At 40.0% G+C, this 13895-nt stretch overlaps 3 protein-coding genes and 1 long non-coding RNA gene across 9 annotated transcripts in view; 2 read left to right on the top strand and 2 right to left on the bottom strand.

Moving 5' to 3' along the window:
• The window catches only part of LOC104958977 (DNA repair protein complementing XP-G cells), a 6589-nt gene extending 6035 nt beyond the window's left edge, over positions 1-554 (top strand). The window contains exon 10 of the mRNA XM_010786824.1: positions 540-554. Within this exon, the coding sequence (XP_010785126.1) occupies positions 540-554 (15 nt within the window). The remainder of the gene's footprint in view (positions 1-539) is intronic.
• Positions 555-1032: 478 nt separating this feature from the next.
• On the bottom strand, positions 1033-5519 carry mettl21e (methyltransferase like 21e). 2 transcript variants are annotated; one of them, XM_010786719.1, is made up of 7 exons: positions 5385-5519; positions 4500-5113; positions 3840-3895; positions 2387-2544; positions 2166-2283; positions 1964-2061; positions 1033-1661 (listed from the first exon to the last, which is right to left on the bottom strand). In XM_010786719.1, the coding sequence occupies exons 3-7, from the start codon at positions 3892-3894 to the stop codon at positions 1350-1352; spliced, it is 741 nt and encodes a 246-aa protein (XP_010785021.1). In that variant the 5' UTR covers position 3895; positions 4500-5113; positions 5385-5519; the 3' UTR covers positions 1033-1349. The 2 variants fall into 2 exon arrangements, with proteins under 2 accessions (XP_010785021.1, XP_010785029.1); XM_010786727.1 differs by lacking the exons at positions 4500-5113; positions 5385-5519 and having other exon boundaries at positions 3840-4114.
• Positions 5520-7613: 2094 nt separating this feature from the next.
• mettl21ca (methyltransferase 21C, AARS1 lysine a) overlaps positions 7614-13895 on the top strand; it is a 13567-nt gene continuing 7285 nt past the window's right edge. The window contains exons 1-6 of one of the 5 annotated variants that reach the window (XM_010786673.1): positions 7614-7796; positions 8308-8478; positions 8567-8712; positions 8899-9016; positions 9362-9633; positions 11676-12364. In XM_010786673.1, the coding sequence (XP_010784975.1) occupies positions 8316-8478; positions 8567-8712; positions 8899-9016; positions 9362-9633; positions 11676-11714 (738 nt within the window). In that variant the 5' untranslated portion in view covers positions 7614-7796; positions 8308-8315 and the 3' untranslated portion in view covers positions 11715-12364. Of the gene's footprint in view, positions 7797-8302; positions 8479-8566; positions 8713-8898; positions 9017-9361; positions 11515-11675; positions 12365-13118; positions 13437-13895 lie in introns of those variants that run through there. The other 4 variants (XM_010786689.1, XM_010786683.1, XM_010786656.1 and 1 more) reach the window with 4 other exon arrangements.
• Positions 11091-11669, bottom strand: LOC104958869 (uncharacterized). The gene is made up of 2 exons (XR_799800.1): positions 11512-11669; positions 11091-11310 (listed from the first exon to the last, which is right to left on the bottom strand). It is a non-coding gene; the product is annotated as an uncharacterized lncRNA (long non-coding RNA).

Below are 13895 nucleotides of genomic sequence, written 5' to 3'. Positions count from 1 at the left end.
GTTTGAGACCCACTGAGATAACTTAGACTAAAGTTTACAATATAATCACTCAGCGAGTCCTTTACCTCCCTGAGCTGACGTTATCTCAGTCCGACAGGAGAGGACTCTCCCTCTCCTTATTGTTGAAACGGCTTCTAATCTCCGTTAGCTCCGAGCTAGCACCAGACGCTAACAACAACCCCCGTATCTCTCTCTGTCTCTCTCTGTCTCTCTCTCACACACAAAATGCGCTCCTGCCACACACACACACACAGATGCTCCTCCATGACGATGACCACAAAAACACATTTGAAAAGTGGGGGGGACACAAACAGGATTTTGAAAAGTGGGGGGGACATGTCCCCCCTGTCCCCAGTGGAAATTACGCCCATGCTTATAGATTTGAGGTTGAGTCCACCGTTTAGCTTTGTTTTCTTCCCCACCAAATCCTTTGGGAAATATTTGTCTCTTTAGCCATTAAATGCTCCATTATGTTCACCAACCGGTCGCCTACAGTGTTGACAGCTTTGCGCTGATAACTTTGAACCTTCACCCTTCAGTATTTAGGTCCCTAGAGTACAACATTATAGGCTACCCCTCAATACTTTGATTGAAATATATTTGTCACCTTCTCGTTGAAACGAGCTCTTCAAAGAGTGATTAAAATATGCTGAACATGTTAAGTTAAACAGCAACACACATCCTAACTAAAATGCATAGGGGCATCAGAAATCTACGGGAAAAACAAGAGCCATGTTGACCCCTAGTGCTGTGAGGTGACTGAACCAAAACATCATCAACCAAGACCTGAAATGTGAGAGCGTAGCTGCTGATGGCTGACAACCAGCTTTAAAAACGGAATATGATCCTGCAGATGGGAGCTCAGCCATGTGGCAAAAACAAAAAAGCATTTTGAGCATTGACGTCACTATCCTGATCAGTGTGACCAACCCAAAACATTAAATGTATATCCAAACAAAGTTGCCAAATTATTAAGAAAAAGTGAAACATTTTTAAATATCCCTGGCACTTAATAATCATATCAGCAACACATAAAACTGTGGCAGATTTAATTTATTGGTAATGTTGGGGTATGAGGTGAAATGTAATATTATGGCATTGTATTTACATGTTTTAGTAAATAAATACACCAATAAATCAAATAACAAAATCTGAAAAACATGGATCATAACTTAATGTTGCAATATTCTGGCATATCAAACTATCCTGAAGATGAGAAGTAGAAGGAGACTTCTAGACAATTGGACTAGATTCATGAAAACAGTTCACATAAAAAAGAAATAAAACATTGTCATATCAGCACACGCACGCACGCACGCACGCACACACACACACACACACACAGTCCATCAGGAAGTGGTCGCTCTCTCGTCCCTCCTCCAGGCTCTGTACAGTTTGATGCTCAGGCTGGGGAGGTTGTACAGCTCCTCCAGATTGAAGCGTTGCCGAAAGCGGTCGACGAAGCGGTTCTCTTTGTCCAGACGAAATCTCATGGCCCACAGGATCTGTGTATTTTCCTGGCACAGGTAATCAAAGGTATCCATCAGCTCCTCCAGGTAAGGGTGGGAATACACCACGTCGGCTGCCAGGATGTAATCGAAACAATGTGTGGCACGTGGGAAATGCTGCTCCACCTCCTGACCCCAGAAGAGCTCTGTGACCTGGAAACAGAGCAGACTTAGGGTTGATTTATATGGTATTTAACAGGTTTATTAAATCCCTTTCTATACTGAAAAAGTGAACTCTTAGACTGCTTTTCATTTCGGGTTAGCTACACAATTTCAAGGAATGATGAAGTAAATGTCATCGTTGGTCCATGAGCCAAACAGAAAAATCAACAAATCACAAAAAAACACATAATTATCTCTAATGGCTCTTTTGTCAACTAAACATTGGCTGGGTATTCAAAATATATTGAATATGTCATAAAACCGACAATATGATGTCTGAACAGGTAACCTACCACAGGAATGTACTTGCATCGACCCTTAGTGTTGCGCATGACATTGTACTGGAGGTTTCCCAAAACATCGGGCAGGTCTGTGGAAGTCACCTTAGCACCTGAACAGACAGAGCAGCTGAGCGTTGAAATGAATAAATACAAAAAGCAGAAGTGGTAAACATTTTTTTTTAAACTAAGTCAATGGAGTGTTTTGTTTCCGTACCCAACAGACTGGACACGATGGAGACGAGCCCGGTTCCTGCACCGAGTTCAATCACATTTTTATCCATCATGTTGTGTTCATCACGATTGGTCTCCAAGAAATGGCACAACACCATCGCCTGTTGTTGGGAACGCATGTTCTTAGTTCACTGGCAGGGCTCAAAGTAAATAATAGCTACAGCAGCTCAATAGTTGGGATAATGTATACATTTGGGCGTATACCGAGGGCCAGAGAACAGCTCCATAGAGGTCTGTGGACTCTTTGATACGGATCTCCAGATCAGAGAAGATGTATCCCTCCCAGGGTTCAGGGCCCAGGATGGAGGGGTGGAAACTCCGAGACATTATGGCTTTGGCTAGCTCTGCATCCACAGCAGCATCTGATCAGGCACACACGGGAGAGACGTGCAAATAAGAAACATGTTTACACAGGGTTCACAACTTGTGACCCTGTGAGTGGAAGCAGAATCTAGAAATAGACAAATACATATTTTTCACAGCAGACATTTTGACGTCATAAGATACACATGTGTAATAAATCACACTGGCATCGTTTAATGAAATGGTGGTGAGTTATTAGTTCAACCTGTGCTTTCCTGCTGCAAAGAGTCTACATTTCTGCTGATAAAAGTGAAAGATTTGCAGTTTATTCCCATCTGTTGAGCACCACTCTTCGTTGCCACCTGTTTCCCTGTCTGGTATGTAACATTTTTCAGATTTTTTGCCAGGTTTTAAGTGGTACTGATCCAACACCTCAACTTATTTGCCACTTAGTTTTTTGTTTGACTATTTCTAACCTGTGAAACTGCATTGGTACTTCTGATATAAGGAGTTCAATTGAATTCCTCATGAATTAAAACTGTGTGACACCAAAGACAAAACTGACCAAAAATCAGTCGATGCCTGAACTTACTTTATGTGAATACAGTGAGGCACTGCAATAGTTTCAAGTAAAAGTGTTCAAAGTGAGGGCTGTGGATCACCCAGATGAACAGTGTCAGTGTATCTGGAAAGACATCTGCATTTTTTAAATAGACGTTTTTTAGGGGATAACACAAAGCCTCTTCCAGGGTGAGTGCAGTAGGTGTTTCCCTTATCTTGTCCTCGACCTGCAACACTTAAAAGTGGCACTGAAATACTCCAGACTTAAATCGAGCCTATGAGTCATCGTGTTGTTTCACTCATATCACATTACAGATTTGATTCTCTGCTCTATAAATGAACCACATTAAGTCCTATAATGCTCTCTTATCCTGTTGTTTGTATGTAACATAATGCCAGTGTGTCAGACTCATGCTATGTGTGTCAGTGTTACTCCGAGCGCACAACTTCAGTTATGTCATACTTTAGCCAAAAGATCGGGGGAGCCCACAGAGGAACAATTCAAAGGTCGGAAATGCCCTGGAGCTCAGTTTATCGCTCACTGTATAAATATAACTTTTATATTTGTTGTTACCAGCAGAGATGCAGATGGTTATATGGAATACATATTTCAACACAAGCTCTGAAATTAGATTGATTTTCAGATGATTTAAATTTAACTTGGCATGCAAGTAAAAAAAACTTGCCCTGAGATTATGAACTTGTTCCACAAAAAGCCTGTGCCAAACTGCCAGCAGTAACCAAATGCACTGACACATGTTCAGATTTATGTCGTGTTATTCCAAACTCTCACCTTCTTCTTTGGTGTTTGAGTCCTCCTTCCTGGCATTGGACTGTTGAGTGTCCATGCTTAAAGTAAAAACAGAAATTCTTTAACAGCAACTATTGTTTTTGTCTGTAGTCTTGGATTAAGTCCTTAGGGTTTGGGTAAATATAGATCCAGATAAGTTACATAGAAATACAGTATTTCCAAACTACTTGGTCTCCACCCGGCATTTCTAGCCCTCTGTGGGCATGCTTAGAGCTTCTCTGATGCAGCATGACTGACAGACAGAGACAGCTGCTCTGTCCGGCTAATGGACTGGAGCAAGGGTCCAAAGGGGTGGGGGTCATGTTTAAATAAAGACCACAAAAAAACCCAGTTGAACAAAAAGTTCAAATATACTTGTTGCACTTATTGAAAAACGTAAGAGTGCCTGAAGGAAATGTAAGCGATGTGAAGACTTGCACCTGTCTCAATCTTACATTGGCACGACAAATGGATGAATTCTGAGCCAAACTGACATCTACTGTGGAAATACTTCAACTACAGACACCTTTAACTCAAAGATTTAATGCCAAATATTCAAATTACAACAGGTAACTTATTTTCAGTCACATCAACAGTTTACAAAATACATATTCTTAATACAGAGAAAGCTCAATTCATTACTGTTCATGATTCATTATTTACCTTTATAAATATCACATTTTTTAATGAATGACATATTCCCCATTTGCCTTTCCCCCTCACGATTTATTCCCCCTTCTCTTTCCTCTCGTGCTTCCTCTCCCCCTCGTGCTTTTTGCTCCACGGCCTCGTCGGCCGCCATCAAACACAGATCGAGCTGTAACCATAGCAACTTCCCCGCCACTATCATCGCTGTCCTCCCCAGAGCTACTGTTGCTGCTGGCTCTCTGAGGTAAAGTGTTAGTAGGCTGGGGGACGGCCTTCACCGGCAGAGACTCCTGTCTGCTGCTCCTCACATCCTTCAGAGATGGAGGAGGAGGAGGAGGAGGAGGAGATTCAACAACCTCCTCCGACCCCAGAAACCCTCCTCCGGACACGGACCTCCCCACTTCTCTCTCTCCTCCTCCTACTTTCTTCGGACTCTTGCTTGGTGCCTTCCCTTTCTTAGATTTTGATGGGGATGGGGATGGCAGGTCCTCCTCACTGTCCTCTCCCTCGTCTCCCCCCTCCCTCTCCTTCCTCTTCATGCAGGTGACAGCTCTGCGGAGCCGCTGGCTGCGGATCGCCTGCTTCTCCTGTTGCTCCAAGCGGAAGAACGAGTCGATCCGCAGCTGTGTCTAAACCAGAACAGTGTTAATGATGCAGGAACGATTAAGATGTTTCTGCTTTGCATAAGTGTGCATTGTACTACTTCCTCATTTGCAACTGGATGTTGAAACCATTTTTCTATAACTTTTAGTTGAAGGATATGAGTAGGATTTGTCGATGGTGGTTTTAAACACAACATTCAAAGCTGTCTCTCTCCTCCACGGCTCAACAAGGGTAACGGTGCTCCCCGAACTCGAACATGTTGATTAAATCTATTTTAGCAAAAGTACTCCTGGTTACCTGCTGGGTGTTCAGCTGCTTTATCACAGGCTGAAGAGTGTCCTCTGTCCTCCGACTGCTCCAGCCAAAACGATTCAGACAGAATGTAAAAGACTGGTTAGGGAAACTGCATAAATATAATAAATAAGGACACCCACCCACCACGACCCACACGCACGCACGCACGCACGCACGCACGCANGTAAGATTTTTTTCTTTAAATTGAAGTTAAATGCATCAATCTGGTGCACAAATTAAGAGATTTATGGAGTTCTGTTTCATATGAGTGTTGAGAGCTGTATCCATAAATCTCTTAATTTGTGCACCAGATTGATGCATTTAACTTCAATTTAAAGAAAAAAATCTTACCGGGGGTGCATGCCCCCAGACCCCCCTATAGGATGTGAGGTCATAACAAATAAAACAGGTTCATGGATAGATAAGTTTGCACACTCATTATACGCACTACACATTTTTCTTGGATTAGTTAAGACCATAGTCCCTAATATATATTTGTAGAAAGGCAGGAAATGGAATTAAATTGAGAACAATGTTTCATTGCAGAGGACCCCCTGTTTTGTGTCCCCCCCCACTTCTCAAACCAAAGTTACACCCTTGTCTATAAGTGCTTATTTTGCTCTGTGATGATTTACTGTTTAAATAGGAAACTGTTTGTAACTAGTATTGACATATCAATTTAAAAAAGATGATATGCCATCTAAACTCAAAATATTTTAAAGGCACTTTCTGGAAGCGTAATCCCATTTTATAGTTGGGGCAGTAACATAGTTAAAACCATCAAACACTTGAACAAAATAACATTTACCAAATGCCCTAACCAAATCTTACCATTTCAAAATAGTTTGCAACATTTATGTTTAAACCTATATGGAGTTATTTGGGTAGTATATCACAATACAAATGTTTTAAAGAGGTCAAATTGAGGATCACATCCATATTAGACAGTATGTGCTGCTTAAGTAAGGTGAGTCACACACACACTTTGAATGTTTTGGAAAATCAACAGATTGTTTATCTTGGAAAGATTCAGTTAGAGTCATCTGTTATTAACATGACCTATTTAATCTGATATCAAATGCATCATTCCAAGTCCTCAAAAATGTTCTGTCCAGCCATTCTTGTGTTTTTCCCCCTGTGATGGATGTGTGACTGCTTGCATGAACAAAAGCTTTGTGAAGAACACGAGAGGCTATGTAAGCTGGGTGCAGTGATGCACAATGCAATGTCACTGAGAAGACAAACAAATACTCAACAGCTGATGACTGTGTGCGGCCTTAAAGAGGTATCGGGTAACTTTATATTTCTTTCAACAGTCTTTAGATAAGAGACAACCCTTCACTCAGGGACAGAACAAAGATGCTGCCCCTCATCAGGCTTAAAAACTCTTATATTTATTCCAAATAAGGCTGCAACACATCAACAAAAATTAGAGCAATGACCTAACCACTGTACACTTCCCATCAACATATCCAACCACCCAGAGCTCCTGGATGCACTTCAAGTTTTGGGATCTGAGTGGAATTTTTTTAACGATATCTGAGAAGGAATACTTTAAAGCCAAAGGCTGTGAATATGTAACCGAGAGATGGCTAATTGAGTTTATGTTACAGGAGCCCCCTTCTTAGCTTAAAGGGGGCATGTGGGTTGAATACCAGCCTGATCCTGTTACCTCCCATTTCTGGTAGAGCAATTGAGGACGTTGCAGGAAAAAAGAGCAGCATGGACACATTCTAGACTATGTTTGTCATCTTTGAGTAGTACTTTGCATGAGGTCTTTTCAAATTAGGCTTTTGGGTTCAAAATGTTTGTGTTTCTACTCACAATTCAAGGGCTTTCTGCCAAGATTCTCTCAAGTCAAACACAAATCATGTATCTTACTAGTTCTCTCTATGTTACTATTTGTAGACTACCAGGTGGATTGTCATGACATGAGACATTTATCAGCTGAAAACATTTAGTAGGAGCCAATAATTCACTCCTTCATTTTATATCATTATAAGTGATATCCAGGATGAGGTTACAGTCCATCGTGATTGCCAGAGAGCAAAAGCAGAGAAGTCCATAAGTGTCACTGGAGGCGAAGATAAATGGCTACTCGGCATCGTCACTAGCTCTTCTCTATTTGGCTCCTCCACGGACTCATCTTTGTTGTTTTTGTGTGTGTGTGTGTGTGTGTGTGTGTGTGTGTGTGTGTGTGTGTGTGTGTGTGTGTGTGTGTGTGTGTGTGTGTGTGTGTGTGTGTGCACTCTGACTTGTGTTGAGTTCTCCTGCAAGGGTCTAAAAATACCCCGTGCCCTTGTGATGGTGATGGGTGTGGCAACAGGATGCTCAGTCTATAACCTCAAGTCAGAGGTCTCCGGATGCAGTCTGATTTCTCCTGAGATTCCTCACTGGGAAAAAGAGCAGCAGCAGGTAAGGTCAAAGATCACGGGTATTGGGTTTGAGAGGGAGGTTTTGACAATGTTTACAAAATCTCTGTAAGAAGAGGAGTACGGTGTCTTCTCAACGTACTCTGCAGTATTTAATTTGATGGTATTGTTGTATGATAATTTGTTATCAAGTTTTATAACAAGACTTTGCAAAGTATGCTTTGAAACGTTTCTCTCATGTAGTCTGACAGAAGATTATCTTTAAAAAAATGCTTTGTTTATGTTCACATCAACTAGTGTTAGTTAATAAATAATGGTATAAACATATCAATTCAATTACAATACAAGAATGAAGGGGAGACATACTGAACTAAAAGTGAAAATTACAAATATAATTTATTAATCTGTATTTATCTTTGTTTATCCTGTAATCTCTTTTATTTTGTTGTCAATTTAAATATTAGGATTCAGTATCAGAAATAAATATTTTGAGGATAATTTGAGGACAACAACTTTTAATGAAGCACCATCTATCTGTCCTTTTCCAAGAGCAGGATCCAAAATGAATACTTTGCCATCATTCATGTCTTCGATAAATTATCATATGATAATCGGAGAGGAAAGAGAGGAGGAGGAGGAAGAGGAGGAGGAGGAGGAAGAGGAAGAAGAGGAGGAAGAAGTGCAGCAGGAAGATGGGGGTGCCCAAGATAAAGAGGAGCAAAAAGGTAAGATGAATATGAGCAATAAAAAACATTAATTTCCAAACTCGAGAGACCACAGAGGTCCTAAGTGTCTGATTGTTGTATCCTCCAGAGGAATCAGACATCAAGGAGCAATATAAAGTAGCCTGGGCTCCGTGCTTCTGCAACGGAATAGATAAAGAAGTGTACTATTTTGCTGGGCAGAAGATCATCATCCAAGGGGCTTTGGACTCCTACGCAGGCAATGTTTGGCCGGGGGTGAGAAACATTTTTTTTTTAAACTTGCATTCATCAGCATTTGAAAGACACTACGCCCTTACACTTCCTAATACACTTTTGGACTATGGGGATGCTATTTATTGAGAAGCTATTGCTTTTATTCAGAGGTTGTTATTCAAAAAAATGAACTCAAAGATGTTGAATTGTAAGTCATGTTTCCCTCAGGCTCTGACTCTCTGTCACTACTTGGACACCCATCGCCAACAGTTGAATTTAGTGGACAAGACAGTCCTGGAGATCGGAGCAGGAACTGGCCTCCTGTCCATTGTAGCTGCTCTCCTTGGTGAGAGGTTCAAATTCAAGGTTAAGCTTTAATAAAGAAAAGGTGTGGAGGCATTGGAAGTTTTAATACATATTATACAAGTGTTTTAAAAGTAAAGGTGACTCTTGTGGAAACTAAGTTAAACATCCTTGATTCATATTGCTACTTCCGAGGGAATTACTAAAACAAAGACAAAGAAAAATTGTTAAAATAAAAATGATTAGATAAAATGTCTACAATACATATGGAAAATTTGATAAAAGGAAAGAAAAAAATAGAGGTTGAAAATCCAGTTATTTTCAGTGTGTAATATGTTACTGTTTCTGTAGCCATGTTGATGACAGATTATTGTTTCTGGATCCTCAGGAGCCGCAGCCACAGCTACAGACCTACCTGATGTGTTAGGTTACCTACTGGCCAACGTGATGAGGAACACCAGGGGCCGCTGCAGCCACACGCCGAAGGTATCAGCTCTGTCCTGGGGCCACGACCTGCAGCGCTCCTACCCTCCGTCTGTCCATCACTACGACTACGTGCTGGCAGCTGATGTGGTCTACCATCACGACTTCCTGGACGAGCTCCTGGTTACCATGAAGCATTTCTGCAGACCAGGAACTACTTTGATCTGGGCCAACAAGGTGAGGTTTGAGACTGATGTGACTTTCACTGAGAACTTTAAAAAAGCTTTCAACACGAGTATGCTGGGTGAAGACGGAGAGATGAAGATCTTCATGGCAACGTGCAGAGATTGAGAGATTTCACAATGACCCCTACAGGCCTCTGTTTGAATGTTTCATTATTAGCATTATTCTTTGGGAAGTGAAGGGCGAGAATCACAGCATAGTTGAGCTCATATAGTAAGTAAAAAAACTTAAATTGTTTGGACAGCGTAGCTTTAAATGTTCAACCTGCATCACTTGTTTCCTTTTAGTGTTTCCTGTAATCTTTTGAATAATGATTACTATTTTATATTAAATAGGAGTGTCGGTTTTGATCAGTAGTAGCAGAAGGCGAGGTCAGGGTTTACACATTTAATCTCTTCATTTAATATTAAACTGAATTAGTTCTGTTGAGTTATAATTGACCTGGATACATTTTAATGATCAAATTAGGTTTTTACATGTTTACACTTTGGCCAATTAGCTCATAATCTGTGTGTTTAGTTGCAACACCTGGACACTTGCACTTTTTACTACACGTCATCCTGGTTTAATATACCATATAACCTTAAAACACCATGTATAACCTGATAAGTTCAACACTGATAAACATAAGGTCTGAGTAAAGTTTATTCAAATCAATTCCATTAAGTGTCTGTGAGGAGAAAAAAAAAAACTTATTTCCAAGAAAAAATGCTTGATTTCTTTAATTTTCCAGTTTGTGAGTTGTTCCTATATATAGTGACTTCTCTATTTTTGATGTGACGGTATCCTTAATATTTTACATTTTAGATTGCTTTGAAACAAACACATTTGAATGTGTCGGGTTGGGTTGTGGGATATTTGAAAGTCAAAACAATTCATCAGTTAAATCTAAAAAAAGAGTTTGCTTCATGGTTGTATCAGTTATGAAATGTCCTGTAATTGTTTGCATGTGAATTGTTAATATTATTTTAAACATATATAAATACACAGGGAAAAATTGAATTGTTCCTTTCTAGAAAAGGTCCATCTGGCTGTTTCTTATTTAGAATGCAATGAAAAGTAATATCGCTCACCTAAAAACACAACAGAAACACTGCTGAAAATCGTTTATGCTCAATTTACATGCAAGTGATGACTAGAGCACAAATCCTTTTTATTCAGTGTTGTGTTCCTTGTATGTGACTTATTTCCATGTGACAATAAAATAGTGTAACAGTAGCTCGTGTGTTTCCCATGTAGTCAAGGAAAAAGGGGTATAAAATTATACTAAGATCATACAACCTTATTTCATAACATTCTGTAAAATATTGGCATTTATTACATTTTATGACTACAATTATAAACACTCAACATCCAGAAGAAGTATTTCCTGACACCAGCAGAGTGAAAGCAACAGATAAAGAGTAATGGACGGTTCAGTCCTGCGGTGAAAGTTAAGGCCATTTTTTTAGAGAGACTGTTATTGGCAACGTACTTTAGACAGGAGAGTCCTGAAGGTAACATCTGCATTAGCCAAACATGTGAAAAAGGAGAAAAAAGGACGAAGAGAAAACAAAAGGTGCAAAAAAGTAAAAACAATGTGCACAATTTCTGTTAACCCCAACTGACTTCAGTAAACCCTGCGGACTCAGAGGTGCTGACGTTGATGCAGAAAGTGTCTGCGAGCCCCGGCTAAAAACAGAAACAGAAGGTGTCCTTAACCTGGGGCAACATGGGCTGTGCCACCTGCTGTGTGTTTATAGTTAGTACAGTTAACATCATCTCAGAAGAGATTGTTTACTCCAATGAGAATGAAAGGCCTTGGCTTTCAAATGTCTGTTTACAGTATGCATCTTTCACGTGAGGTCATCAAATGTTATTTAGAGTTGTTACCTGTAGAAGACGAGTGGTTCTCAGACGGGGTGGTTTAGAGCAAGTCGATTTCCTCCTATTGTCCAATTGTATAAGCATTTAAACAAACTTAACACGGGGCAGTCATTCTTTGGTTAAACTGGTAACACTACAGACTGACAGAAAATCACTTTTTGTTTTTACAGATCCATAGGCAAAAAAGGTCAAAAATGTGTAAGATTTAAAGTTGATTGCATCTTTAGCATGGTCCTCTTTAGAAAATACACGGTGAAAACTAACAGCAGTGTGTCCTCATTAGTAACCTGATAGATGAGTTTTTCTGAGAGTTTTGCCTCACCTAAGATTAATTTAAGCCTTACCATTTGCAAGCGTATGAGGTGCAGTTTTGTACTTGGTAGATACATTTTTTTCTCCCATTAGCGAGGTAGAACAAACAGAAAGCTCTCATGTAAAATAAACTATTTCTGAATTTGCCAGAAATGTTTTATCTTTATGTAAAACCCCACTGTTCATGGTAAATAGATTGAGAACTGTTGTTTAAGGGCCTTTAATGCAGACTTGGTGTTCACTATGAGAGTTTGAAAAGTCTCCTAAATAAAAGAAACAGTTGGTTGAGAAAACCCATTAAACATAACAAAAATCCCTGTGTTAAATTGCTAGCCATGTATTCTTTTAAAAGCTAATAAAACATACAAAACCACTGGCACAGTCCTTTTAAGTAAATAAGGTATCAGAGCACAAACAAAAAACAAATCCATGCTTAACCTCCTCCTATTGGCTACCATCAGTTATGTAGGGAGAACATGTTCATGTACACAAAGATATGCTCACCAGTAACACAAATTCATTCACAAACACACACTCATGAAAACAACAAACAGTGGATTATCGTCAGAATCATGTTTAAAAACCTTTCTAATTGAAACAAACTAAAAATCTGCATCCAAACAAACCATTGTTCCTTCTTACACCCTAGAAGACATGCATATATGCAAACTACATCAATTAGAATAATATTTGTTGTATATACCTATTGCATTTTTATATTTGTTTACGTTATGTGTGTATGTACATTATTTTATGACACTGTGTACAAGTGCAACATTGTGAATGCTGCAGAAAAACATCTAATACTGCGTGAACATTTTACATTGAATGTGGACATCCTTCCGCTCTCTCTAAACTGCATTTGTGATGTGAGTGAGGTCTGTAAATAAAGTTTTTCAAATGTGCTGCTCAGGTACCTGCAGTATGGAGTGGTGGGGGGGGGGGGGGGCACACCACATATGATGCCCTGAAAGTGTTTGTGGCTTCCTATTGGCTGACAAGTCACTGACGGCCTGCATGGGCACGGCATACTGCAGATAGATGAGTTTAAAAACACATTTGACAACAAAGGATGATGGGTAAAATTATTGTTTGACGCTACTGATTCTGCAGCCTTGCACTGTTTTTATCTCAACTGAAAAAAGGCTAAGGTACATGTAGAAAGGCACCCTTAATATTGTGTTGTGTACTCAAGTGAGAGCCTAAAGAGACAGATGAGACAACTTTATCAACCAGGCCTGGCTGAAACAGTCAAAAAACAAAAGAAGAAGTGTTCAAGTTCTGACTCCCTTTTATTTCAGGGATAGGTCAGACTGTGAGTGACCTCGTATGTCCGAACATCGTGCAGCAGCAAGTCCTCCTGTCTTCTAAGTATCATAACGGCCAGTTTTTCTGCTGTCCATTTTGAAAGTGAGTAGATAGTCATTTCTTTATTTTCTTCTGTAAAAGACTTTGAGTGCGTCCCTGGAGTCCACACTGGCCTTTATCCATATTTACATGAGAGGACGAGGTTACCTATGTGATATGCTGCGAATGAGGTTATCTACAGTGGGGCAAAAAAGTATTTAGTCAGCCACCAATTGTGCAAGTTCTCCCACTTAAAAAGATGAGGCCTGTCATTTTCATCCTAGGTACACTTCAACTATGAGAGACAAAATGGGGGGAAAGAATCCAGGAAATCACATTGTAGGATTTTAAAGAATTTATTTGCAAATGATGCTCGGTAAAATAAGTATTTGGTCACCTACAAACAAACAAGATTTCTGGCTCTCACAGACCTGTAACTTCTTCTTTAAGAGCCTCCTCTGTCCTCCACTTGTTAACTGTATTAATGGCACCTGTTTGAACTCGTTATCAGTATAAAAGACACCTGTCCACAACCTCAAACAGTCACACTCCAAACTCCACTATGGCCAAGACCAAAGAGCTGTCAAAGGAAACCAGAAACAAAATTGTAGACCTGCACCAGGCTGGGAAGACTGAACTGCAAAGGGACCAGGACGACTGATCCGTGTAAAGGAAAGAATGAATGGGGCCATGTATCGTGAGATTTTGAGTGACAACCTCCTTCCATCAGC

This window comes from Notothenia coriiceps, unplaced genomic scaffold (assembly GCF_000735185.1).
Source record: "Notothenia coriiceps isolate Sejong01 unplaced genomic scaffold, NC01 NC01_scaffold00001080, whole genome shotgun sequence".
NCBI classification, from domain to species: domain Eukaryota; kingdom Metazoa; phylum Chordata; class Actinopteri; order Perciformes; family Nototheniidae; genus Notothenia; species Notothenia coriiceps.
Note: the sequence above shows the minus strand (reverse complement) of the source record. Positions and strands in the feature narration are given on the sequence as shown.

Excerpts from the sequence above, each read along its gene's own strand:
- mettl21e (XM_010786719.1), bottom strand. The coding sequence starts at position 3,894 with ATGGACACTCAACAGTCCAATGCCAGGAAGGAGGACTCAAACACCAAA. Across the intron at positions 2,545-3,839 it reads CTCAAACACCAAAGAAGAAG|ATGCTGCTGTGGATGCAGAG; the intron begins GTGAGAGTTTGG and ends GTGCCTGATCAG. Across the intron at positions 2,284-2,386 it reads GAGCTGTTCTCTGGCCCTCG|GCGATGGTGTTGTGCCATTT; the intron begins GTATACGCCCAA and ends TCCCAACAACAG.